This window comes from Urocitellus parryii, chromosome 15 (genome assembly GCF_045843805.1).
Source record: "Urocitellus parryii isolate mUroPar1 chromosome 15, mUroPar1.hap1, whole genome shotgun sequence".
Classification (NCBI taxonomy): domain Eukaryota; kingdom Metazoa; phylum Chordata; class Mammalia; order Rodentia; family Sciuridae; genus Urocitellus; species Urocitellus parryii.
In genome coordinates, this window is record NC_135545.1 from 47,293,618 (window position 1) to 47,320,608 (window position 26,991).

At 45.0% G+C, this 26,991-nt stretch overlaps 1 protein-coding gene across 1 annotated transcript in view; it reads left to right on the forward strand.

Moving 5' to 3' along the window:
* Window positions 1-26,991, forward strand: part of Hydin (HYDIN axonemal central pair apparatus protein) — a 319,191-nt gene that overhangs the window by 230,379 nt on the left and 61,821 nt on the right. The window contains exons 42-52 of the mRNA XM_026399248.2: window positions 1,630-1,813; window positions 4,191-4,332; window positions 6,221-6,386; window positions 13,053-13,682; window positions 15,996-16,217; window positions 18,334-18,542; window positions 18,978-19,160; window positions 19,956-20,075; window positions 22,789-22,948; window positions 23,054-23,226; window positions 26,555-26,753. Coding sequence (XP_026255033.2) covers window positions 1,630-1,813; window positions 4,191-4,332; window positions 6,221-6,386; window positions 13,053-13,682; window positions 15,996-16,217; window positions 18,334-18,542; window positions 18,978-19,160; window positions 19,956-20,075; window positions 22,789-22,948; window positions 23,054-23,226; window positions 26,555-26,753 — 2,388 coding nt within the window. The remainder of the gene's footprint in view (window positions 1-1,629; window positions 1,814-4,190; window positions 4,333-6,220; window positions 6,387-13,052; window positions 13,683-15,995; window positions 16,218-18,333; window positions 18,543-18,977; window positions 19,161-19,955; window positions 20,076-22,788; window positions 22,949-23,053; window positions 23,227-26,554; window positions 26,754-26,991) is intronic.

Here is a 26,991-nt window from a genome sequence, read left to right on the forward strand (position 1 = left end):
GACAGGTCTCGCCAGTCCCTGACCACAGCCCACCCTCTAGCCTGAAACCCCTCCCCTTTAGAACCAGAGAGCAGAAAATTACACATTTTAGAGTGGTGTGTTACAACTGCAGTGTGCGCCATTATAGTGTGATGCCCTGAAAATATTAAGTGAAATGTTAATTGCTCTGGAAATATTAAGTGAAAAAAGTAGATTATGAGATAGTATATAAACCCAAACCACATTTCTGTGTAAGTATTTATAAACGTGCATCTTGTGCATAGTAAAAACTTTTGAAGTACATGGTAAGTGGTTATCTTTGGGTAGGAGAATTCCAGATTTTCAGTCTTTCACATTTATGAATTGTTTTATGATGATATGTTGCTTTTAAAATTAGAAAACTAGCACTGTTTCATTTTTTAAAAATGTTTCCCGTGTTTGCAGTTAAGAGAAAACAAGATCATTAGGATTTCAGAGGGCATCACTTTAGCTGGTTCTGCTGCTCACAATGTTTAGGCAGAGAGCTAAATTGCTCACCAGGCCCTGGAGTTGTGTTTCTTTGACTTCTCAACTGGCCCACTATATTAACTGCACATTTAAATATATCAGAAAAAGAACATCATAAACCAGAAATGGTTGATGTCAAGGTTTGGGCTGCTACTGCCTTCAGGTTACCATCACTCTCCACTGATTTGAGCAAAGTGCTCTAATAGTTCTGCAAGTACTTTGTGCACCCAGATTAGGGGTGAGAAACAGTGAAACCCAAAGTGGCACTGCATTGCTCAGAGAGCTGGTCTTTGATAAGTTATGGAGCTTACACCTCATCCACAGAGTCTTGCCAGAGTCAGTGATATAATTGGTTTACATTGTGACACAAGCTTCTTGTCTCATCCAAAGCTTAAAGTTCAGTTCTTAGCCAGTGGTGCCGGTCTCTGGGCCGCATTTGAGTACTACTGCAGTGCAGTGGAGGCTGTCCTTCAAAGGCTAGTATTGCCATGGGGCATGGTGGTGAGTGTCTGTGATCCCAGTGGCTCAGGAGGCTGAGGCAGGAGGATCACAAGTTTGAGGCCAGCCTCAGTAACTTAGCAAGGCCCTAAGCAACTTAACGAGACCCTGTCTTCGAAAATCAAAAAAGGGCTGGGAATGTGGCTCAGGGATTAAGCACCTCTGGGTTCAACCCCTGATTCAAAAAAAAAAAAATAGTGTCACAAAAATCATTGCACCCAAGGCAGTGAGAAAAACAGGAACAGCCCACCTGCTGCTGCGCTTGCTGGCTGTCATTCGTTGGGTTCTTGGGGACAACCGTCCCTTGCATCTTGTTTTTGTATACCTCTTGGATCTTCCCAGACCCTCACTTTAACATTTTGTTTGTTCCTTTATTCTATAGAGATAGAATAAATCTTTTGCTCTCTACAGTAATGTGCCAGAAAGGTCTTTGGTAGCTGATGAGATGTTTTTATTTTTTTCTTCTGTGTCATGACAGCACCTTGGGTTTAGCAAGCAGAGGGTGGTGCTGGTGTTTTCCTCCGGGCTTAGCAGGTCTGCAGAACCATGAGGCGCCAGAAAAGAACAACAGAAGAACAGCAGCCTTCTCCACATGGAGCGGGCCATCTCGAGGCCGTGGTAACCTCCTGTCCCCTCTGGTTTCAGCTAAATGACTGCTTCCGCGGGGTGGTGTTCGATGGCCTGGACACCCTCTTTGCCCGCAGCGCGCCTGCTGCCCTCCTCTGCCTGCTGAAGGCCCTCGGCAGCCGGGAGCACATATACGTCCTCAACATGGCCCAGGACTACACAGCCATGAAGGCCCAGGAGAAGGCCAAAAAGGAGCAGGAAGGCAAGACCCCCAGCCTCCCGCGGCCACCCTTCCCCCGCCCCTGAGGGTCTTTCCTTTCCAGAGGGCCTGAGGCTGTGTCAGCCTTTTCCCTGATCTTTTGTAGCTGATTAGATACACTTGCTGTCTCACAGGGGCACCTCACCTCTGTCCTGGGTAGTGGCTTGGGGCTCATATGTCCCCAATATGAGGGGACCGAGGCAGAAGCAGCCTGCTAGAGGGTATGCAAAGAAGGCTGACCCACTCCCTGACTGCAGTGCCTTTCTGTCCCCCCATATCACCCCACACCCCATCACCTTCTCTCTAATTACCAACAGCCAGAGGAGAGCACCCCTAGGCCAGCCGGTGGTGATTTGCTTGCTGGTTTGGTCAAAACCAGTTGTACCTTTCCTGTAAAACTGGGAGGGGGTGCTAATTTTACAAAACAACCTCTATATTTTAGCCCTCTGTGTGCCCAACACTATGAAGTCACATTGCATGTTAATAGGAAATCCAGGTCAGGTAACTCCACTTTTTCCTGTCATTATGCCCATGACACCTCTCTCTCTCTCTCTCTCTCTCTCTCTCTCTCTCTCTCTCTCTCTCTCACACACACACACACACACACACACACACAGAGTAAAGTTAGCTTAAATTCCCAGTTTAGTCAGAAGACCCAGCAAAGCTTTGCCGTGTGGAAAGGGCTTAGGGACAGCTGCTAGCAACACAGTCCCTGGGAGGCAGAACCCTCCAGAATTCTCACCTCCTGACACACTCCTGCCACTTCACTTGGGCTTTCCACTTTCTTCTGGCACAATCTACACAAATCGTAATGCTTTCCTGATTCGAGAAATATTTACAAACACTGGGCTGTCTTAGTTCTCAAAAAGAACTCAGAAGTCTATTCCTTGTACTTTCATCAGAGAAAAATCAGGAAGAGTGACGAGGCATCCCTGAACAGCATTTCAACCTAATCCTCTCCCTGCAGTACTGACATTTGAAAAAGTCCTAAGGCAGCTTACATAACAATATTATTAAAATCGAATGTTTATCAAACACTTATGAATGGGCGAGGCATTAGACTACCTTATTTAATCCTCCACAGCCTTAGGAAAGAGAAAATATTATTATTGCATGTTTTTATCCCTTGGGTAAGTTGCAGAGAAAAGAACTTAAATGCAGATCTCTGGGTCCAAAGCTCCAAACCGCACAGCCCTAAGGTGAAATCCTGTGCTAGGGAAGGGTGACAGGAACCAAGTGCCTTTCCACACCCTGTGGAGTCCTGGGCCTGGCTCTTGGTTTGCAAATAGCCGTGTCACTCTGGGCACTTTGGTGGCATATGCTCATGAGTAGGTGCAGTCAAGGGGGTGCTTATTAGTTTCCTAACACTGCTGTGATAGATGAGCACTGTCTTACTCCAGTCAGGCTGCGATGACAAAATGCTGTAGACTGGGTAGCTTATTTTTTACATTTCTCGAGTCTGAGAAGTCCAGCATGGAGGTGCAGGCAGATTCAGTGTCTGTCGAAGGCCATCTTCTGGCCACAGAAGGCATCTTCTTGCTGAGTCCTCACATGGTAGCTGGACAAACGAGCTCCCTCGGGCCTCTATTATAAGGATGCTGATTGCATTTGTTAGGGTTCTACTCTCATGACCTCATCACCTCCTAAACATGACCTTATCACCTCCTAAATGTGACCTCATCACCTCCTAAACATGACCTCATCACCTCCTAAAGACCCCGTGTCTTAACACTGTCCTGTTGGGGACTAGCTTTTCGTACCCAATCATAGGGGAACACAAACATCAGGCCACAGCAACTACAAACTTGGTGACATAAAAAAACAACACAGATTTATTACCTTACAGTTCTGGGGTCAAAAGTGCTATAGTCAAGGTGTTAGCAGGACTATGTTCCTTCAGAGGCTGTGGTAGGGCAGAACTTTTCTCTGCCTAGCTTCTAGAAGCCACTGGCATTACTTGGGTGAAGGTCCCTTCCTTGTAGCCCTCTGACCATTGCCTCCATTGTCAAATCTCACTCTACCTCTGCTGTCATGTCACCTCCAACTCTGGAGGTGCTATGACCCTTGCAAATAGTTTGGGCCCATGCAGATAAACAAGATAACTCCCCCATCTCAAGATCCTTAATTTAATCACATCTGCGAAATCCCTTCTGCCACAGAAAGCAGGTTCCTACAACGGGGACGTGGCATCTTTGGAGGCCACTATTCCACCCATCACAGGTGGAACCTAAATTTGACACTGTGGGAATGAAGTCCCAGCAGGGATTGGGAGTGCCAGCCATGGCACCTGCCACCTGTCACTGTCACCGCCTGTGCAGAATGGGAGCTGAGCTGCTGGAGAACTTGACCTCCCTCCTCTCTCTGCCCCCCTCCCCCACAGAAAGCAAACAGAGGGAAGCTCTTCAGAAAGAGAAGGAACGTCTCCAAAACATGGATGAGGAAGAATATGACGCATTGACAGAGGAGGAGAAAATCATGTTTGACCGAGAGATTCAGAATGCGCTCCGGGAGAGAAAGAAGAGGTGGGAATCAGGGCTGGCCAGAGCAGAAGCTGTCCCCAGGGATTAACTCATAGGGAGACTGGGGCTACTGTGGTCCCAGTTCTGGGTCGTCTTCTGGGAGGATAGAAGCTGCCACAGAAGACCCAGGAGGAGAACAGGAGAGTTCATCTGGCCCTTGGGGACATGGTTGCTGCAGGTTTGGGGAGTATCTCCCACTCTCCTTTCTTTCCTTCTTCCTGGGTGTGTTTGGGGTCAGCAGAAAGTTTCTGGAATATCATGGCCACCCTGTGCTGTCCCAGGGCCCTGCTGGCTTCCCTGGCAGTGCACCCTGGGTGTGGTTTATCAGCCCTGTGCCTAGGTACCCACAGCAGCTGAGCCAGGATTCTCTTGTGAGTACAGTGGCTGCTCCCTAGAACCCAGTCATTTCTCCTGCTTCCTACACCCCGTCTTGGCCTATGGTGCTGCCCGTTCCTGAGGTCTGGATGCCTCCCCTTGTGATCCTCAGCCTGGCAGCTCCCAACAGACCCACAGCCAGCGAGCTCAGCAACCTTGTGTGCCTCTCACTGGGGACCACAGGGGAATAACTAGATCCCTGCATCCCACCTGGGAGACTCAGGGCTGCCAGCTCACACTGTCCCAGAAACACAGGGGGACACTGGGACACACATTATTTCTGCCCTCAGAACTTCAAACACTTCAAGGCTAAGAGACTCCACCCACTCTTGGGGGTTTCTAATGATGGAACGGGGCAGAGCCTAAGGTCCATATAACTCTCCTTTCCTCTCCCTCCATCTCCTCCCCCACTGAATTCCAAAGAGCTTTTATGGGCTCCCTACCCCTTCCGTATACCCTTCTCCTTTCTCTCACATGGTCCACAGTAGAATGCCAGTCCTCCCGATATGACAAGCCCACTCCAAAGGAAGCTCTGCTCACCAGGGCTGCTGCTTTCAGATAGTCGTCTTATGGGGGACTTAGGAAATGCACATTTGATCTGCAAAGCTCAGCAATGAGATTCCCCTCGCTCCCCCTCCCCTGCCTTTCTCTCTCTCACACATGTAAACACACACACACACACACACACACACCCCATGGAGGATGTTGAGTTAGCCTCAGTGGGCAGAGAGCCATAGCAACCAGGAACACCTAGAGATTCCTGGAGATGAAAAGAGAAAGGTTAGATAGTGTCTAAAGTGATGTTCCCTCACTTGTGTGAGTGTGCTGCCCTCTCTGCTGTTAGCTGGGGCAGGCGAGATGGAAACACAGAATGCACAGCAGGAAGGCAAAGAAAGAGGAGAGCAATGTGGCTTTCAGAGCCAGTATTATGGCTCCAAGTCAGCCATGGCAGGGACTGCCATTAAAAACACCATTCCTGTTGTCTCAGCACCAAATGCAACAGTACAGGAGGCAGGGCCACACAGATACTAATGCCAGAGCAGTCCTGGGAACCTGTTTTTCAAAGACCAAGCTCACCAGGTGCAATGGAGGGCACCCGGTAATCCCAGCTACTCAGGAGGCTAAAGCAGGAGGATCGTGAGTTCGAGGCCAACATGGGCAACTAAGTAAGGCCCTGTCTCAAAATTTAAAAAATAGTAAAGTCCAGCTTAATTCAGCTCTTGTGTCACTCTCCTATGAAAGGAGATCAAAATAGAAATAGATTCATTGAAAATCCCTCCAATTGTGTTTAATTAATCAGAGATTTACTGCATGAACATTCAAAGATAGATGTGAGCCTTTCCTCCCCTCCTCCCTCCCCGACCCTCCTTTCCTTCCTATTTGCCCCTCTTTCTTTTGTCCATTCTTTCTTCTCATGCCCAAGGAAGCTCTGGCCAGGGCCCCTCCTCCGGGCAGTCTAGGTGGGCAGAGCCTGGCAGGTGGCCCTGACCTCTGTTCCTCTGCCTGGTCCATGAAGGGAAATGGAGAGACTGGCCAAGGAGATGCAGGAGAAGAAGCTACAGCAGGAGCTCGAGCGACAGAAAGAGGAGGATGAGCTGAAGCGAAGGAACAAAAAGCTCAAGCCAGGCCTCCCCGGGAAGGAGGAGCCCCCCGTGAAGAAGACTCCAGTGCCAAACAAGCAGGTAGCCCTCCTCTGCTCCTACCAGAGGAGCAGCACATAACCCCCCACCCGGCCCAGCCCATTTCCCCCTCTGGAAAGCAGCCCAACGTGTCTGGTTTGGGGCGGGACAGAGGCTGGAGGACCTTAGCATCCCTCCCGCCCTGCAAGGGTCAGAGAGGTGAACTCCATCCCCAGTTCAGAGGTGAAGTCCCAGTCCAGGACCTGCAGTTTTGTCTGACCACAGCCCTGCTCTTTCCTCTGCCCGCTGCAGGACCCTAAGTGGGGCTAAATAGGCCACATTAAAGATCTGCCTCGGGGAACCCCAAGAGGCCCATGTGTTCCTTGACAACAGTCCAGGGTGAGGCTAAAGCCAGACTTTGAGACAAGGTGCAGACAGGTCCAAGTGGGTGATTGTGAGACAGTGACCGCAGCCCAGCAGACCCAGGGCAGGAGAGTCAGCAACCAGGGAGGCCCTGTCTGCTGTTAGCCGCAGGGGCAGTCATGGCTGAACACACAGAAGGCACAGCAGAAAGGGGAAGAGAGAGGAGGAGAGGAATGTGGCTTTCAGACCCAGAGCTGAGGAGGAAGCAGGGTCTGAGTCCACAGAAGTGGACACAGGTCAAGGATGCCTGATGCCACTGACATGAGAGAAGTATATGACCTCTCAGGTTAAGGACAACACCGGGTACCCAGGAGAGAATTCCAGGGACTGACTCCTACCTCTCTTGCATGATGTTGCTCATGAAGCCAGGAGGGAGAATTTAGTCACTGTGTGTGTGTGTGTGTATGTGTGTGTGTGTGTGTGTGAGGCATTTTTTTTTGCAATTAACAGTGTCCATTTCTTACTTGGAAAAGGTGGGAATAATCTGTGCAGAAGTTGTCTTCCTAAACTCGCTTTTGAAAGACAGCATTTAATTCATTATTAAAAGAAAGACTATCTGGAAAACGGTCAACTGCAAATTATGCCCACTAACTTCATCGCCAGAGTCTCCGCGTGGAATCTGTTGGAACTTCAGTGAGGGTTTCCCATCTTCCTCTCAGCTCAAGTGACTGCGTCTTGAGCACCCCCACCCCTGGCAAGTCCCCTCTACCAGGAACAGGGCACATCCCTTCACATATGCTTTATGGACCTTGGGTGGGGTGGGAGGGGCAACAGCCATCCATTTGGGGGCAAGCAGGGTATCGTCTGAGCTTAGCCTGAAACAATCAATCGTACTCCCTGGGGAAATTCTCAAGGCCCCCCTGGGACTAAGCAGTAGCCTGGCGAGTAAACACTAGCTCAGGAAAATCTGCTGAGACTGGATATATTTTCCAGAAGTGAAAGAAGATCCCAGGTGGAAGGGAAGAACTGAAGACATTCCTGCTTCCTCATCCAAAGGACTGCTCCAGGTCTTGGGTCTTTAGCACCATCCATCTGCTCTGGCCTCAGTCTTTCTTCTCATCGGCCTCTTTAAGATTTCTCATGTTTAAGAATCACCCTTTTAAAAAGAAAAAAAAAATCTTCAACCTGGTAGCCCCCTGACCAGCACTCTGTTCCTCTCCTTCTTCCATAATTCAGAATTTCCAAGAATTACCCTACCTACAGGCTCCACAGGCTGGCTTCCCATTCATGCCCGGCCTTTCCTACCCTGACTGGGGTAGCCTTCATTCCCTCCCATCAAAAGGTCTGGCAGCTTCTTCGTGTCCAGTGTTGGCTTGCTCAGCTTCCTTCTCTGGGGGACTTACAAGGTTGATCCTATCCTTAAGGCTCTTGTTTCCAGTGAAAGTCCTGTTCTTTTATTATTTATTTATTTATTTATTTATTTATTTATCTAATTAGGTATATATGACAGCAGAATTCATTTTGATTCATTTTATACAATTGCAGCACAACTTTTCATTTCTTTGGTTGTACATGATATAACATTGTACCATATGTGCAATCATACATGTAGGTAATGAAGTCCATCTCATGCCACCATCTTTCCTCCCCCATACCCACTCCCCTCCTTCCCCTCCCTCCCCTTTGCCCAAAGTTCCTCCATTCTTCCCATGCCTCCCCAATTATGTGTCAGCATTCACTTATCAGAGAGAAGTTCAGCCTTTGGTTTGTTGGCATTGGCTTACTTTGCTTAGCATGGTATTCTCCAACTCCATCCATTTACCTGCAAATGCCATGATTTTATTCTCTTTTAATGCTGAGTAATATTCCACTGTGTATATAAACCACAGTTTCTTTATCCATTCATGCATTGATGGGCATCTAGGCTGGTTCCACAGTTTAGCTATTGTGAATTGAGCTGCTATAAACATTGATGTGGCTGTGTCACTACAGTGTGCTGATTTTAAGTCCTTTAGGTATAGAAAGGAGTAGGATAACTGAGTCAAATGGTGGTTCCATTCCAAGTTTTCTAAGGAATCTCCATACTAATTTCCAGATTGGTTGCATTATTTTGCAGTCTTATCAGCAATGTATGAGTGTGCCTTTCCTTGCCAACATTTATTGTTGTCTATATTCTTGGTAAGTTCCATTCTAATTGAAGTGAGATGAAATCTTAAAGTAGTTTTGATTTGCATTTCTCTAATTACTAGAGTGTTGAACATTTTTTCATATATTTGTTGATCGATTATATATAGTCTTCTGAGAAGTGTCTGTTCAGCTCCTTAGCCCATTTATTCATCAGGTTGTTTGTTTGTTTGTTTGTTTGTTTGTTTGTTTTGGTGTTAAGTTTTTTGAGTTCTTTCTATATCCTGGAGATGAGTGCTCTATCTGATGTGCATGTGGCAAAAAATTTGCTCCCATTCTGTAGGCGGCTCTGTTCACCTCATTGATTGTTTCTTTTCCTGAAAAGAAGCTTTTTAGTTTGAATCCATCCCATTTATTGACTTTCGATTTTATTTCTTGCACTTTAGGAGTCTTGTTGAGGAAGTTGGGGCCTAATTCAATGTGATGAAGATTTTCCTCTGTTAGGCACAGTGTCTCTGGTCTAATTCCTAGGTAAATGGGGAGCCCCAGCATGGTCCTCTGCTCTGTGCAGGGTGATCCTGTTTTTTGGGGCTTTCACACAGGTCGTGGGGGCACTCCCGGGCCTGACCTGGGCCTGGGCTCCTGCACAGGTCAGTGGGGCGGTCCTGATGAAAGCCTGTTCTTCTGTCATCCTTTCTTCCCTCCTGGGCTCCTTTCTGGGCTCTATCTCTATCCATCCTTAGTCACTCTGCAGATTTCCAATCCTAGCCTTCTCTAGCCACTAGGCACTTTGGCCCTACCCCACATTTGGCTTCATTGCTATTTACTGGCCTCACCTGATGTGGTGGGGAAGAAGGAGAGAGTCAGGAAGAACTTGCAGGTTCTAAAGGGAAAGGGCGGCTGCTCTGGGCAGGGTGAAGAGGAAGGCGCCTTCTGTCCTCTGTGGCAGCACCGTCCTGCTCCTCCCATGTTAGCTTGATTCTTCTAAGATGCTTTTTCTTTGTTGTTAAGAGGCTGTCTCTTTTATTCGGTAATTTACTATGATTTTCCTAATATTTGATCCTGCACAGGGTTTCTAATGATTCTTGAATCTGTGGCCTGGGAACTCTCAAACCACTAACTTGTCGAAACCACTTGTCCTCCATTCTTTCTCTCGGCTCCCTCGAGGATCCCAGCCACACATGTGCTCGACCTTTTTGCAAACTTTTCCCAGTATTTCCTTTGTCTCTCTTGCTTGCTCTGGGTTTTGCATGCTTTTGTCTCCTCCTGCTTCACCCTGGACATTTTCTTCCGGCATGTTGTCAAGTTCACTGTCTTTCTTCAGTGAGGTCTACTCATTGTTCAAACCTCCTTTTAATTCTTAATTTTGTTTTTGTTTTAGAAAGCCACTAGCTCTTATTTCTTTTCTAGTCCTCTTCAAAATCCTCAATCTTGTCATTTCCTCAACATATTCAACCTATTTTTTTCACGTCCTTTCTGACAATGCCAATGCACAAAGCTCCAGGCACGCTTCTTCTGCTGTCTGTCATTTGCTTTTGGTTTCTGGACACAGGGTCTTTTCTCTTTGGGTACTAGGTTGTTTTTTATTTCTTGAACATGAAATTGGAAATAATTCAAGGCACTGGAGGATGTTATCTACCTCCAGAGAGGACCACTATTTGATTCTGGCAGACAGCTCGCTTAGGAGCACTTCAAGTCTTCCTTCAACCAGGATTGAGATCATTTAGAACCAAGCTTCAGTCCCTGGTAGGGCTGGGCTTACTCTGGTCCAGCCCTACTCCTACAATGGAGCCTTTCGGAGTCCTAACCCAAAGGGTAGGGGAGCTACCAAGATCTCTTTTACTTAGCTAGTTTTTGAACCCCAGTTCCCATGAGTCTGTCAAAAGTCTTGCTCAGCTTCTCAGCCACACTTTTGAGGGAAAAGCAGCTCCAGTGTTGGGCCACTCTCTGTCATCCCCTCCTCTCTCTGATGGTGGCCTGCAGCTCATGACTGTCTGGGTGGCTCGCCACACCTTCAAGCACTCGAGGTTTTGAAAGGTTTTATGCAGATTTCCTGCTTGTGGGTGTTGAATTATATGACACGATTTGGTTTTCTTCTTCAGTCAATTCACATGGTAGATTACATATTCATTACTGAATTAATTTGCTTTAGGACTAAAGGTTTATTTAGGTTTTACTTTCAGAGTCAATTTGGTCATTCATGATTTTCTTTAAAAGTAGCCACCTTATCATACGTTCAAGTTTACTGGCTTAGGGTAATTCATGCTGCTATCTCAACCTCTTCTGTATCTGTGGTTATGTTCTTGTTATCACCCCACATGGTGCTTATTTGTACACTTCTCTCTTTTTTCTTGAACAATCTTGCTAGGACTTTGGCATTTTTATTGCTTTCCAAAGTAACAGTTTCTGCCTCGGAGCCCAAAGTATCCCTATTGTATGATTGTTTCCTATCTAATTAGTTTCTAGTCCTGTCTTTTTATAATTTTATTCTTTCCACGGTGTTATTTTTCAGTTCCTTTTCTCAGTTCTTAAGGCGGATGCTTATTTTATTAATTTTGAATCATTTTTATTTTCTAATTTATTAAAAGTTATAAAAGCATTTAAAGATATATAAGTACTTGCAAACATTATTTTTAGACCTACTCCTCAAGGGTTGGCATCCAGTGTTTTCATTGCTCTTTGATTCTAAAAATATTTTCTACGATCCTTTATGGCTGCTTCTTCAACCCATGGACTATTTCAAAGTGTATTTCCTCATTTCCAAATGAATGGCCTCGTTGAGGATCCTTTAAATTTCTGATTCTAGAATACCGTCTTCATAGAACGTGTTCTGTGTTGTGTTTTCTCCACATTTGTGGAGCTCTGTTGTGTGGCCTCACACATGATTAGTTTTTGTCAATATTTCACATGTTGAAATAATGTGTATATTTTATTTCTGCACCTGTTCACTCAAGCTCGTTGATCCTGTTATTAAACTCTTCCATATTCTGAAGTAGTTTCTTATCATCCCCCAGCTGCTGTATACTGGGCTCCTACAATCTTCCAAGTGCAGGTCCTCCCCTCACTGGGCTCCAGCCTCTGTACCAACCCTAGTGTGTTGGCAATGGCTTTCCAGACCAAAATGGATGCGGTAGAAGCATCCATTCCCTCCCATCCCGATGCAAGCTGCCATAAGGTGCCGGAGCTCTTACCCCATAAGCAGCTTTGCCAGCGCTGAGACTGAACACAGCCAGCCATGTTGCTGGGCTGTGTTCAAGACGGAGAAGTGGAGTAGGAGGAGGTGCAGTGGGGTATAGGGAAAAGCCCGCCCCGGGTCACACAGGTCTCCAAGTCTGCAACATGCCTGAACACAGAGGAAGAAGAGCTGTAACTGGGAAGGGGGACACTGGGTTCTACTGTAGGTAGTGACCAGTAGACTGGACGAGACAGGACATCACCAAATAATGACCCAAAAAGTAATGGAATCTACCTGAGGATTTCAGGGGAGGTAGAAAATCAGAGCCTACAAAACAAATTTGAAAGGGAAGGAAGAAAAAGATTAAATGTGGTTTCTATATGCCCAGTTCATTAAATAAATAAATGTTTTCTAAAAGCCTAGGGTAGAGCCAGATTCTAAACCCCCATTTGTTCCCAACAATACACAACATACACAAAACTTGTGTAATTTTAATAACTTCATGCTAAATAGAATCCTTACTCCACGTCAGTCACTCACAAGCTGCTTTTATGTATCCACACTTTTAGTCTTCAACAGTCTCTGGCATAGTTATTAATGTCAGTACCAATACTACTCTCCCCCATTATACAGATGGGGCAGAGAGAAGTTAAGTCCTTGCCCAGGAGTACAACTGGGACTGAACACAGCCAGCAGGCAGTGCAACTAGGACTCAACACTTGGCCTATTCCAGAGCACCTGAGAGCAGGTGCAGAAGGCTTGATTTGCAGGACTTTTCCTGTTGACCCTTCAGAACAGCAGCTGTCAGCCAGGAGCGCACATCCAGGGCATTACATAGCTTTCTCAGAATGCACAGGACCAGATCCCAGCCCAATCTACAGCAGGGAAAGAACCACGGGATGGTTATTTTAGATAAAAGCCCCCCAAAGTGGTTCCTAGGCACGACTGTGCCTGGATCCTATGAGGCCACCTTTTGAAACAAAAATGTCTGTCCTTTTACTGTTTTTTACATAGTCTCCTCACCCAGTAAACTGTATAAAACCTCCTTTCTGTGTTTTACCTTCTAGATTATTGCTTCCAGCAAACCAGATCTCAAGATGGAGCCGCTAGAAAGGAAAATTTCTGTCCGGGAGCAACTAACAGTGGAGAAGGAAGAACAAAGCAAGAAAAAAAAAAACATGACCGATGTCAACTCGTTTGGGGTTCCTCTTGTCCCAGAACAAGAGGAGAGTGAAGGGGACTTCCCAAAGGACTCTGAAAAGCAATTGGCCCAGAAGTTCAAGGCCTATGAGCTGAGCCTGAAGGATATCCAGGCCATCCTGGTGTCCTGGGACCGCAAGCAAGGAGTTCAGCTGCCTCACGGAGGGATGGAGGAGGTGCCCCATGAGCCCGATGACCAGCGCCAGGCTCCCTCGGGGCGGCGGGGCCGCAAGGACCGGGACCGAGAGCGGGAGCGGGAGCGCCTGGAGAAGGAGCGGGCCGAGAGGGAGCGCCTGGAGAGGGAGAAGGCCGAGAGGGAGCGGCTGGAGAAGCTGCGGGCCCTGGAGGAGCGCAACGACGGGGAGGAGGAGGGGGAAGAAGACCACGAGGGCAAGAAGGACCTGGGGGTGCCCTTCATCAACATCCAGACTCCGGACCCCGAAGGCTTGAACTGGAAGCAGGCCCTGGAGAATGACAGGCTCCCCAAGGCGGAACAGGTAGGAGTGGTAACAAATGAGGCAGCAGGTACCGCCACGCCCCATCCAAACGTTCCTTCCCGTTGAAGATCCTCATCCCTTAATTTGATTCATCTCTAATGCCCCCCTGGGGATAAAAGACAATAATGACTTAGAGGGACCTTTGTGCATTGGCAAAATAAAATCCATAGAAAGTCCCACCCGTCTTAGTATTCCATCAAACCTCATAGCCACCCCTACAGCTCATCTTTGATGTTTTCATCACTGTGTATGGGACGGCAAGGCAAGTGACTCCTCTACTCCAAAATCTCTTCCCCAAAAGCCTCCCACAGTGACAGAAACTATCCTATTAGATACCCTTCTCCGCCTGCATTTGTGAAAACCACCCTGGCCAGTGGAGGCATAGGGGGTATAATACCTTTCATCCATGTGTCCTGGGAAAAGAGATGTCTCTGGAGAAGGGTCTGAGGAGTTCCCAGAGGGGCAGGAAAATTCAAGTCAGCATCAGCAGGGTTCTTGACATATGTGACGGAAAAGAACTTCAGCATAAGCCAGGCAAGGGCATAGACAGAGGTTTATTTAGGAATGTAGACGCCTTGGGCTGGGGATCCAATATTTATAGCAGGGCTGTATCAGGAGCCAGACTGGAAGTGAGGCCAGGATGGAGCTGCACAATTTCATGTCCATTTTCCATGCACGTGCGTGTTTCCCTTGTTTTACAAGAGCATGGGCCAAGGGCCTGTTGCTCAAGATTTCCACCTGTGCTTTCTGCATCTCAATGGCTCATGGGCGCTTCCTTTAAGATTCAGTCTATCTCTCTGTTTATCTTAAATACCTATGTCATAGGGACAGGCTTTCTTCTGGAAAGCACCAGAAAGTACAATTTTAGGTTGTAGCTCATACGCTCTGTATCACAACCATGCGTCTCAGCCTTGGGATGGTGAAAACAGCCTTCAATAATATGTAAGCAGATGAATATGGCTATGTTCCAACAAACCTTTATTTACAAAAAACAAGTAGTAAGCCAGAGTTGGCAGGGGAGAGGAGGAGCCTATGCCCTCTGACCTCTGGTTAGTTTATCAGAAACTAGGTACAATGTTTCAAAGTAGAGAATGGAGCCTGAGAAGGTTACAAATATGCAAGTGTTAATGGAGAGGTGCAGACTTCAAATGATGTGGCCTCACAACAAGTCTTACCATAGTAGTCCATGGTGGGGCCATAGGAGAAGACTGTGGAGGACAAACCCGAGCAGCTCAGTTCACAGTTTTGCCTCAATACAAAAGAAATTGTGATTTTTTTTTTCCAAAAATACATCTTTTAAAAAAGACCTACAGCCAAGAACATCTCCTTGTATTGCTTTGTACCCTTCACATCCCAAGTCATAGGGTAGACTTGCTTGGAGAACCTCCTGGCTCTGGTAGTTTAATAACTGGTACCAGCAGTTCAATGCTTTCCTCACAGACATTCTAAATACTGGGACGGTGTGTGGAGAAGGAACTCCAGCTCCTGGCCCCTGGGATGAGAGGCTCAGGGTGATTACATAACAATGGTTACTTGCTAGACCTAACAGGCTACTTGGTCCATAGATTGAGCACTCGATAGCATTTATTTTTGTGATGAAAACAATCAGTATGGGTGTAGCCTGCTTATTCTGATGATATTTGCATGCTGGGAAGTCAATTTTCAACTCATCTGTTCTGGAAATTGCTCGTACATTATGTATCAGAGATGACTGGGATGCTGTAGGAGTACATTTTCTCTCTCAAGGTTCTTCTTGACCTCTTTCATTTCCATCCTTTATTGCATTCCTAGAATCCTTGGCGGATTTTTTGTTTTATGCTCTATTTGACCTGCTCCCATCCTAACTTTCTTTCACCTTTGAAAGGAAAGAGCATTTAAAGTGAAAGAAAATGGAAGCATGAAATATGAACATGGATGAAGCAACTCTACACTGTCGGCGTCAGAACCTCACTTACCAGCTGGTCTGTTTATGCAGATTGGTGCTAGGCTTTGGGCCATGTCAACCTGGTTTTTGTCCTAATGGGGTTTACAGTCAAGTTGCAAAGACAGATCATCAAACAGTCACAATACAGCATGGCAAAGACTACAGAAAGTATAGGGAGCCCACAGTCTGTCTAGGGTCCTGAGGTCTAGAAATCCCTGCAGAGCTGTTCAGAAGTCCTTGATGCCTGTTCTTGAATCATTCTTATTGCAGGAGTGTCAGTCAAGAATGTTGAGGGATGGGGGTGGGGGTGAGCCACTCCTGCTCTCTCAAGGAGGTGGTTGAGATTTGCCTGGCCTCTGCATAGGAAAGTAATCAGGCCTTTCTTTTAGATCCTGGACATCTTGGGTCTGGGGTCCTCTGGACCACCCATCCCACCTCCGGCCTTGTTCTCTGTCATCTCCTACCCTGTGAAGCGGCAACCTATCGCCACCATTGACATCTTGAAACACTTTGTGTTTGTGACTCCACCAACGGATGAGGTCTCCCTGGTAGAAGAAAAGAAAGAACCAGATGCAGAATTTGAACTTGGCACCAACACCGTCTCTCCGAAGGTAAAGCATCTGCTGCTGGTTCTCCTGACCCTGGCAGGACTTCAGAGGGCAGAAGGAAGGTCACCACCCCGACGTGGTCAAATCCTGACCCTCTCTCTCCCCTCTGCCATCCTGTGCAAGCCTCCCCAGGCTGTACCTTCCCTGCATATGACTCACCCTGCTTCCCAAGAGGAGGCTGAAAATAATGGCGACTGACCTTCCAACCTTTCCAGTCCCCAGGGGAGGGTCTCGGGAACTGGTTACATTACTCTGAAGCTCAACTGCAAGAAAAAAGTAAGCAAAACTAGCTCCTTTAAAAAGATACCCAAAAAAATGTATTATGAAGCTAAGGTGATTTACACAGTGCCTAAAAATACAAGGATCCACAGATTCCAATTCAGGGAACACAGCCAGGAAAAGAATCAGTTATTAAAGAGATTAAGATGGGAAGATTGGATATTTTGAGTAAAGTCACTTTTTATCTCCTTACCTGATACTATAGTAAAATAAATTCTAGTTGGAATAAAAATAGATGTAATCAAAATAGAATCATGTAAAAATAGAAGAAAATTATACAGAATTAGTAGAATAAATCACAAAGGGAAATAGATATGATAGCAATAATATGATATTAAAATTATAGAGAATTTTTTTTTATCTCCTGAAAACACTGGCCCAAAAGTTTAATCTCTCCACACATGCTCCCACGAACTACGTACCTCTACAGAGAGAAAATAAAATTACCTGTACTCTGTGGCACTGTCCTAGCATCTATAACCTAGTGTTGAAGCATGAAGTACCCAGTACCACCTATGAGTCAAATCAAGCTTTTAAGCGGAATTTACAGGAAATAGAGGGAGAAAAGGAGTAAGTTCAATGGCACTGTGAGAAGAGTCAGAACAATTGAAAGTATGAAATATACTGCAAGAACATAGATATGGTCTCTCCAAAGAGTCAGGACAATTGGGACAAGGTAGGAGGCTGGAGATTAAAGTTACTAAACTAGGTTCAATCTATAGCACAAAAACAAACAGAAAAAAAAAATACTAAATAGATTTAATAATAACCAATATAGGAGCAAATGTTATAAAAAGAAATGCCTGGGACAAATAGGAAATTTTTAACATGGACTGTATGCCAAATGATAGCCTGGAATTATTGTTCAGTTTCTTAGATGCTGTTATATTATGGTAGTCTAGATAATCCTTGATCTCAGGCACAGGCTGAAGTACTTAGAGGCAAAGAGTTACCATCTGCAACTTACCTTCAGAGGTTCCAAAGGAAAAACAATGGATGAAATATTACCAGCCGGGCCTGGTGGCACACACCTGTAATCCCAGCAGCTGGGGAGGCTAGGGCAGGAAGATCACAAGTTCAAAGCCAGCCTCAGCAAAAGCAAGGCGCTAAGCAACTCAGTGAGACCCTGTCTCTAAACAAAATACAAAATAGGGCTGGGGATGTGGCTCAGTGGTCAAGTGCCCCTGAGTTCAATCCCCGGTACCAAAAATAAATAAACAAATATTACCCACTGTTAAAACTAGTTATGACTGTACTAGGCCTTCAACTTTGAAAGTTTTCTAAAATAAAAAGTTAGAAATGATAAATAAATTAAAAGAAAAAAAATTAGTCAAGAAACATGAAAATACCCCTAGAAAAATGGAAACTTCTTATTAAAAGTGACATACTAAATATATGTTTATTCTACTACTTCCCAAAAATAGTAAGAGATTTTTTAAAACAGCGTAAATCGTAAAAACAAAGAGAAGGAGAGAGGAGATGACCGGAAATAAAATATGCCAACAGAATATTGGAGATGAGATGTTGAGTGAACAAGACAGCTGGTCTGGCAATGCCAAAGAAGTTGGAAGCCCTGTTGGCTATGCGGGGGCTGAGTGCTGTCAAGGGCTGAAATCCTGGTCCCGCACCCTCCCTGCCGACTTCAGGTTTTCTCTGGGGTTTCAGCCTCCTCTTCGGGGAGCAAGGTCTTATCATCGGCAGGCAGGCTGGACCCCACCTGTCACGCAGCAGCACCCACAGTACCACCACCCCAGACTGCAGACGAGTCAGGGGAATCTCCATCTCTGCTGGTGTGTACCTAAGATGAATATTTAAGACCCTGTGCTCATTTTTAATGAAGGTCCAAGAGGAACCGCCCACCTCATCTAAGGGGGGAAGACAGAAAACCAAAGAAAAACCAGAGCAAACCCGGGAGACTCAGAAGGAAAAACGCCGCATGGCCTTCAACAGGAAGGGCCTTGCTGGGGGGCCTGCTGGGATCATCACGCCCCTGACCGACATGGACCAGAACAACTTCAGCGGGCAGCACTCTCAGGAGAAATTCATCAGGTGGGCCTCCCAGCTGCCCGAGGGAGGGGGACGCAGAAGCCCCACACTGAGCTATCACATCACCAGAGGGGAACAGGGCTGGGCTGCCTGTGGGGCCCTGTGACCCGAAGTGCTAACCCCAGCAGGGCGGGGCCTCTCCCAGGCAGCTCTCCTACCCTCTCTTGCCAGAAGAAAACATTCTCACTTTAAAAGCCTGTGTGTTGCCAGGCCCGGCAGCACATCTATAATCTGAGCAGCTCCGGAGGCTGAGGCAGGAGGATCAATAGTTCAAAGCCAGCCTCAGCAATTTAGCGAGGCACTAGCAACTCAGTAAGACCCTATCTCTAAATAAAACACAAAATAGGGCTGGGGATGTGACTCAGTAGTTGAGTGTCCCTGAGTCCAGGTCCCAGTACCCAAAGTGGGGGGGAAAAAAAGTCTGTGTGGTCATTTCAGGCTGAATCACTTCCGGTGGATCGTGCCAGCCAATGGAGAGGTGACACTCCGAGTACACTTCTCTTCTAATAGTCTGGGGAACTTTGATCAAACCTTTAACTTTGAGATACTCGGAACTCGCCGCCAGTACCAGGTTTATTGCCGAGGTGTCTGCACTTACCCGTACATTTGCCAAGACCCAAAGTAAGTGTATTTTATTTCAAAACAAAAGATTATCGTTTTCCTCCATGGTACTTTAAACAAGGCTGCTGTTAATAATAACATAGAACTGGTACAGCATTCCTGACCCTTTTGTTGTACAAGGCCTCAGTGTCTCAGACATTGACCAAGAGCCTCAGAGATGGCACGGTGCCACAAGTGAGTTCCAGACTCAGTTAGATCAAGTGTAAAAGGGGAGGGCAAGATAATTTGCTTATTTAATTGTTATGCAAATTTAAACCAATTTCATATTTGCTCTAGGATTTTTTCATCTTATAATGCAAATATGCACGCAAATCTCTATGGGTGGGCTTTTTTCTGAGCTGAACACCCCTGTGCAGTTTATATACCACATAGAGATTCCTGGCTGAGCAAGCTAGCAGGGCTAATTCCCTGGAAGAGGGGGCCTTTTATACATGTCTATCCAGAGGAGCCTTTTGCAATTCTCACCAAAGGGCCCCATTGAACCAAGAACTAGTTTTCCATAGAGATTCTTGGAAATTTTTCTAGCTGGGCTCACTGGAACAGAATGCCCAGTTCAGCTCTATTATCAGCCCTTGTTGTGGCAGATACCCCTGGAATCTTTTCTCTGAAGTGCAAACCTTACTGTCCTCCCTTGGGGTGGGAAAGCCTTGACAAAGTTCCTCCAGTTACTAGTCACGGTCTTCAGACACTTAGCCCCTTTGCAGAACAGGGAGCGCTAGGTTCTACACACATCAAGTGGTGTTGTTGAACTTCCATTCAAGCAGCTCACCTCACCTCTTCCCCCCCTGGGTTCAGAGTGGTATTCCCTCAGCGGAAGAAGGACATGAAGCCAAATGAGGTCATCTTTAAGCAGTATATTATGAGCTTGGAGAAGTTTTCCTTTGGACCACTCCTTTGTGGAAAATCAAGAGATAAGTAAGTGTTCCCTTACTTCAAAACAGTTTTCAAATGCCTGGGTTGGGCTTATGAATAGTACAAGATTTTTTTTTTTTTATGTAGACATAGCTTTAGCTGATTCGATGTCAGTTAGAACCAAATCACAAATCAGGATAACTAGGTTATGCTTAAACACCCAGATGAATTGAACACCACTTTACCAAATGAGAAACCCTGGGAGAGGGCCAGGTTTTGAAGAGTAGGATCAAGAGGTCTCTTTGGGATCTGTGAAGTTTGAGATGCTTGAAAGATATCTCTAGAAGCCATCTAAAGTGGAGAATAGGATATATGATTTGGATTCTCAAAGGAGAGCTCTGTCTTCAAGACAGCAAAAGCCATAGGCACAGATGAGGTGGGCTAAGAGGAGAGCATTTTAGAAGAGAAGGACCAAAGATGGAGCCCCAGAGAACCTCACCATGCACAGGAGGAACCACAAAGGAGATGAAAAAGAGGGCCAGAGCTATTAAGAGAGACCAGGAAAGGGTGGTGTCATGGATCCAGGAGAAGAAAGAAGGATCATTTTTGTTGAATGCACTGAGAGGACAGAAGGATGAAGGCATAGACATTCGCAGGGTTTAACAACATGGAGATCACCAGGGCCTTTAGTAAGTGTCCTTTTGGGGGACTCCTGAGAGTGAATCTCAAGTTTAATAGGATGAGGAATCAATGAACAGTAAAAGAATGAAGACATGGTGTGAAGAAAACTCTTTGGAAAAGCTTGTCTAGGAGGGGAGATGGGATAGAGTCAAGGTGGAGAGAGAGAGATGAGGCCGGGGAAGTCTGGTGGCTGTCTGTCGGGGGTAGGTAGGAAGAAACACCCTGGAGTCTCAGGAGAAAGTCAGGTCCCCCAATGGCATAGCTTCCTGAGACAGCACAACAGAATGGGGGATGCTGGCCTTTGCCAGGAGGAAGCACCAGTAGGAGTATGGCTTTGGGAGACAGTATGGTCACAGCTTTGGTTAGAATGGTGAGGAGCTCCCTATGCAACTGTGTCTATTTACAACGTGTGAGGTCACCCTCCCAGGAGTGAAGAAAGTGGAGGAAGTTTAAAAATGTTGAGGAGGGGCTGGGGATGTGGCTCAAGAAGGGGCTGGGGATGTGGCTCAAGCGGTAGCGCGCTCGCCTGGCATGCTTGCGGCCCAGGTTCAGTCCTTAGCACCACATACAAAGAAAGATGTTGTGTCAGCCGAAAACTAAGAAAAAATTAATATTAAAAAATGTTGAGGAAATGGAGAAGATATGAAAAGCATTTTTTGTGGGAAAAGAAAGAGAGCATATTAGAGAAATAGATTAAAATTATCAGGCAAATTGGAGGCCTAGTAATCATAAATTTGTAATGCTACTAGTTTTTTCAGTTTATACAAATTTCTTATTGTATAGGAAGGAGATGAGATGGGAAATGGAACTTAACTCTCCATTCAGTCTCTTATTTGCTGTGATAAATAGAGAGCATTGGTTTCGTGCTTTCTTGGTAGAGCTGATGGGCCATTTTTGTTCTCCCTTATTACCTCTGGTTTATTTCCTGAGATGCTGGACTAGGAACTGAAGGCAAAGAGGGTTTACTGATGATGGCAAGGACATTCAAGGCCAAGTGGCAGGGCTTGGGAAGGAAGACTGAAGGTTGATGGGCAGGACATACAGAGAAATCCAGGAGTGGGAATCAGGGAAATTCTGACTATTCAGAGAGGCATGTGTTTGGGGCAGCATTGACATTGGCCAGGATGTTATGCCAGACAACAATAATCTAGGAAGAATGTGATTACAGTGGTCTAAAACAAAGCCCATTCAAATTGTTCAATAATACCGCAATGTCCTTCTCTGCAAAATGAGAATATAATAGTGCCCACCTCACAGATTTGGGGAGACTGAACTGGGTAATGCATATGAAACCTGTTAGCACAGTGCTGGGTAGCAGTGATGATCAGTCAGATGTAGGCCACAGGCCCTTTTGCAGTTATTCACACACAAAGCTCTCTGTCTCTCTCTGACATTGATTCAGTTTCTGTCATTCTCTCCAGCTGTCCTCCATGATAGCGTGCCCAAAGATTTTTATAGCTGTTTTTGTTTTCCTGGTCTATGTCTGGTCTGATGATGTACATCTTTATTCCTTGAACCTTCTCTTATGGTTCCTTTTCTGCTACTTACCATTAGCATAGCATCTTCCAGTGGCCATGGCGTTCAACTCTTTGGATCTCTCCTTAAGCACTAAGAAACAGAAACAGCCTAGTAACAGTGAACAAGATCAGATGAATCCATGCCAAGAGGTGAATGAGGTCACCTCCAAGACAGAAGTGAAATAGCAAATGACTCAAAAGATAATCTCTCCTGGGGATATAAGCACATGGAAGGGCAGATCTGCATGTTTCTCAGAATTCTTTGCAATAATAACAACTCTTCATTGGGCATTTGATATCTCCAGCTCTCCTAAAAGCTTCAGGTGTATGATCTCACTTAATATTCAGCAATCTTAAGAGGCATTATCATCCCTCTCAGAGATCAGGATTCCAAGGTTTAGGGGGCACCCAGATACAGTATAGTGTTCTTGAAGCAAGTGTGCACAATAGATCCTATGTTCTTAGCCACCATCCCACTGCCTGGTCCTTTTGAATGGTGTTGCACCGCAGAGGTTCCTTTGCCACCTGAATTCTCATTCCATCCTCACACACTCATCCCCATTCCTGTTTGTCTCCAGGTACAAGTCATCCTTGTTCCCAGGCAACATGGAGACGCTGACCATCCTGAACAGTTCCCCCATGGTGGTGGAGGCATTCTTCTGTTTTCAGAATGACATCAAAGCAAGTACCTACTTTCTGGAGCCTGTCAACATGACTCTGAAACCCAATGAGAAACAGGTAGAATTGCCTGGAAAATAAGTCCAACATGGCCAGGGTTTCTTGGGAAATTTGAGGCCTTGGCATCCTCTATATAAACGTCCTTTCTTTTGATTCTTCCATCAGATGCTAACCGTTTGGGCTTACCCTACTACAGTTGGCGTCATTGAAGACAGCATTGTCTGCTGCATCAAGGAGAACCCAGAGCCAGCTATCTTCAAATTAACCTGCCAGGGGATCCGTCCTGAACTCGAGCTAGAGCCCAAACAAATACATTTTGACCGGCTCTTGCTCCACAGGTCAGAGTTCTAAATGATGCCCAGGACTGGAATGGAATTTTTAAAACATTTAGTTCTAGAGTGGCCAACTCATCCTAATTTGCTCTGGACTTTCCCAGCTTCAGCACTGAAAGTCCTGTATCCTGGGAAACTCCTTAGTCCTGTGCAAACCAGGATGGCTAGAAGCCCTAGAAAAATAATCCTAGGGACCTCTCTTATGACTCCCCGGGTCTTTCCTTTCCACATCAGGCATGTGCTTTCTGGCCCAAATTAACAACTCAGACTCTAAGTGAGGTTTTTGAATAACTTCTTTCAGCAAGGATAACTGATTATAAAACATGTAATTGTGCTAGGTGGTCACCTAGCTTATGTGATATTGTCCAGGGAGTCCATTTCCATAAATACAGATTCCAAATTTATCTATGTAAGCAATCCTAAAGCAGGAACATCTGCTAACATTCCAAATCTAAGGATTATTTTCCTAGGAAATGTTATTGGCCTATTTACCATGGGATCCAGCTAACGTCACTTTTACAAGGAGATTAGAGCTGGTCGCCTATCTTCTTTCTTATCCCAGGATCATCTTCCCAAGAAAAAAATGGGTCAGAAACCAGATTCATCCACCCACGCTGTATACCTTAAAATCAATTAAAATATTATATTAAACCAAAGAAATGAAACAAAAAATACAGGCAAAAAGAAAGAAATGAAAGCCAAAGGGACAAAAGAAAATGCCAGAACATTTTTGAGACATTGAGAAATGTTGCCACTGATAAACAGGGATAGCGAGTTCAAAGCCAGCCTCAGCAATGCCAAGGCACTAAGCAACTCAGTGAGACCCTGTGTCTAAATAAAATACAAAATAGGGCTGGGGAAGTGGCTCAGTGGTCGAGTGCCCCTGAGTTCAATTTCTTGGTATCAAAAAAAAAAGAAAAAGCAGGAGATACATTTAACAATGGTAAAAGGAAAAATTCATAAGGAAGACACAAGTATCAAGAATGTATGTATATGGGGCTGGGGTTGTAGAGCACTTGCCTAGCACATGTGAAGCTAGGCACTGGATTTGATCCTCAGCACCACATGAAAATAAATAAATAAAATAGAGGTATTATGTCCATCTACAACTAAAACAAATATATTAAAAAGAAATATGTGTACTTAAGAACAGAGCTTCAAAATACTTGAAGCAAAACCCAGAAGAACTAAGGGGACAATTAGACAAATCCATAAAATCATGATTAGAAACATAAGTACCCTTCTATGAAAGACAGAGGAAAAACTAGTCAAAAGATCAGCACAGAAAAAATATCTAAATAACACTATTAATTACCTTGACCTAATTAAAATTTAGGTAACACTACACCCATCAACTACAATATTTGTTTCAAGCATACCTACACCATATGCAATAGAGTACTGAGACATAAAACATATCTCATTAAATTTCAACTTATCAAAGTCTTATATGTTTTCTGACCACAATATATTTAAATTATAATCAGAAGGAGCTACAAATAGAGAAAGGGAGATTAAAATGTATCTTGTGATATTAATTTGGAATTGAAGTTCTCACTATGAAGTCATGATTTTTAATACACAGATGCATACATGTGTGTGTGCACGCACACACACTTCCTAGCTCTGTCAGTGGGAGGGCATGGAAGCAATGATAACCAGTAGCAAGGAGCACACCAACATCTAGATCTGGTTTCTACTATCATTCTCTCCCCCAAATAGGGACTCCAAGGGAAAAGATGTCTTCCAAGGCTAGGGCAGGGAAAGTACAAGAAGCACCAGATGAGCTGGAAACTTTTTGTTGCACCAGAAAGTAAAGAAGCACTTAACAAATCATGGAGATACAGCAGAAGGGCAGAAGAGCTAACTCATAGGGACTCCAACCAACTAACTATGAGACAATTTGATTGTTAAGACAAATAATATTTATGGTAATGGAATATAGCATATCAATTAATAATCATGAAGCTACTGCTATAAATAAGTAGATGAATAAATAAATACAGAGAATGGGATGTTCTTCTTGACAACAGAACACCAACTAATAAACATGGGAAGATTGCTCAAATTAGATAACGATCAGTGAATGCTAAAACTAGTGGGTGCACCTTTGTTAAGGAATAGGATGTTTGCATAGTCTCAAAGTGTCTCCCCACAAACTACCTATTACTTATAAAGGAAAAAATAATAAATTGACAATGGAGAAATCTGGTGGGCATTATCTTAACCAAGTCATCAAAACTAACATCACTAATATTGGGACAAATTGACATTGTGGGACTCCTGATAAGATGCCCTGAGGACACACATTAGCAACTTTTCAGTACTGCCCAAAATGAGTATCTTAGATCCAAACATGAAGAAGCATCAGACAAACTCAAATTGAGAAACAGCCTACAAGGTCCAGTTGAGGTGGCACATGCCTGTAACCCTAGAGACTCAGGAGGCTGAGGCAGGGGAAAATACAAGTTTGAGGCCAACCTCAGCAATTTAGTGAGACCCTGTCTCAAAATGAAAAATGAAAAGGGCTTAGGGATGTAGCTCAGTGGTGAGTAACCCCAGGGTTCAATCCCTGGTTCCGAGAGAGAGAGAGAGAGAGAGAGAGAGAGAGAGAGAGAGAGAGAGAGAGAATATGAATACCAATCTACAAATTAACTGGCTCTTTGCTCTTCAAAATGTCCATGTCAAAAAACACAAAGAAAGGCAAAAGAAATTTTCCAAATTAAAGGAATCTGAGGAGATGTGACAAGTAAATGCAATACCTGATCCTGGATTGAATCTTTGACCCGGAAAAATATAAACAGATTTTAAAAATTATTAGAATTAAATTTGAGTATTAGGATTAAATTATTAGGATAAAATTTGAATCTAGACTGTGGATTAAGTAACCATGTTATATCAGTGTCAGATCCTCTTGGTTTAATAAGTGTTCTTGTCCTTAGGAAACATATACCAAAAGGTACAAAGGTAAAGGAGCACATTTATCTCCAATTGAATTTCAAAGGGTTCTGACAAAAATAATATGGATATGCAAGTGAGAATGTGAATGCAAAGCGCATAAATGAAAACTGGTGGATCTGGGTGAAGGGGAGAGAGCAGTTCATACAGCGTTCTCTGGAGTTTTGACTTGGGATCATTTGGGCTGACTTATATGTGAGGAAAGAATTTAAAACCATGCAGATTAGCCCAGCCCCATAAGCTAAGAGACCTAAATAAAACAAGCAGGAAATAGGGGTTAAGGACATTTTTAAACACACACACACACAAAAAAAAAAAGAGAAACTTTGATTTTTAAAAATTCGTTTAAAATTGACATTCCTTTTGGTCTCTGCAGAAAAGAATCTAAGACAGTTCTCCTCCACAATGTCACGCCCCTGCCTGTAGCCTGGCGAGTTACCAGCCTGGAGCACCTGGGCGAAGACTTCTCCATGTCCATGATGCAGGGCATCATCCCGCCCAAAGGGAAGTACAGCCTGAACATACACTTCCAGCCCTCCAAACCCACCAACCTCAAGAAGGCCATTCGGTTGGAGGTGAGGCGTCACACCCCCGTGTGCTCATGTACCAAAATATGCGCACATTGGGTGCACAAAAGACGGGTCTTCCTATTGCATGCTCCCATTTGATCCTTGACTTGTATCCCCAGCCCACAATATCTTGCTCTGCACACAACTACAAGCTCCAAAAATGCAGTATTGCTTAGAGCTGATTTCTTACTACCAAGAGCAGAATACTCAATCAATGTGGAATGAATGAGTGAATGGAGTTACT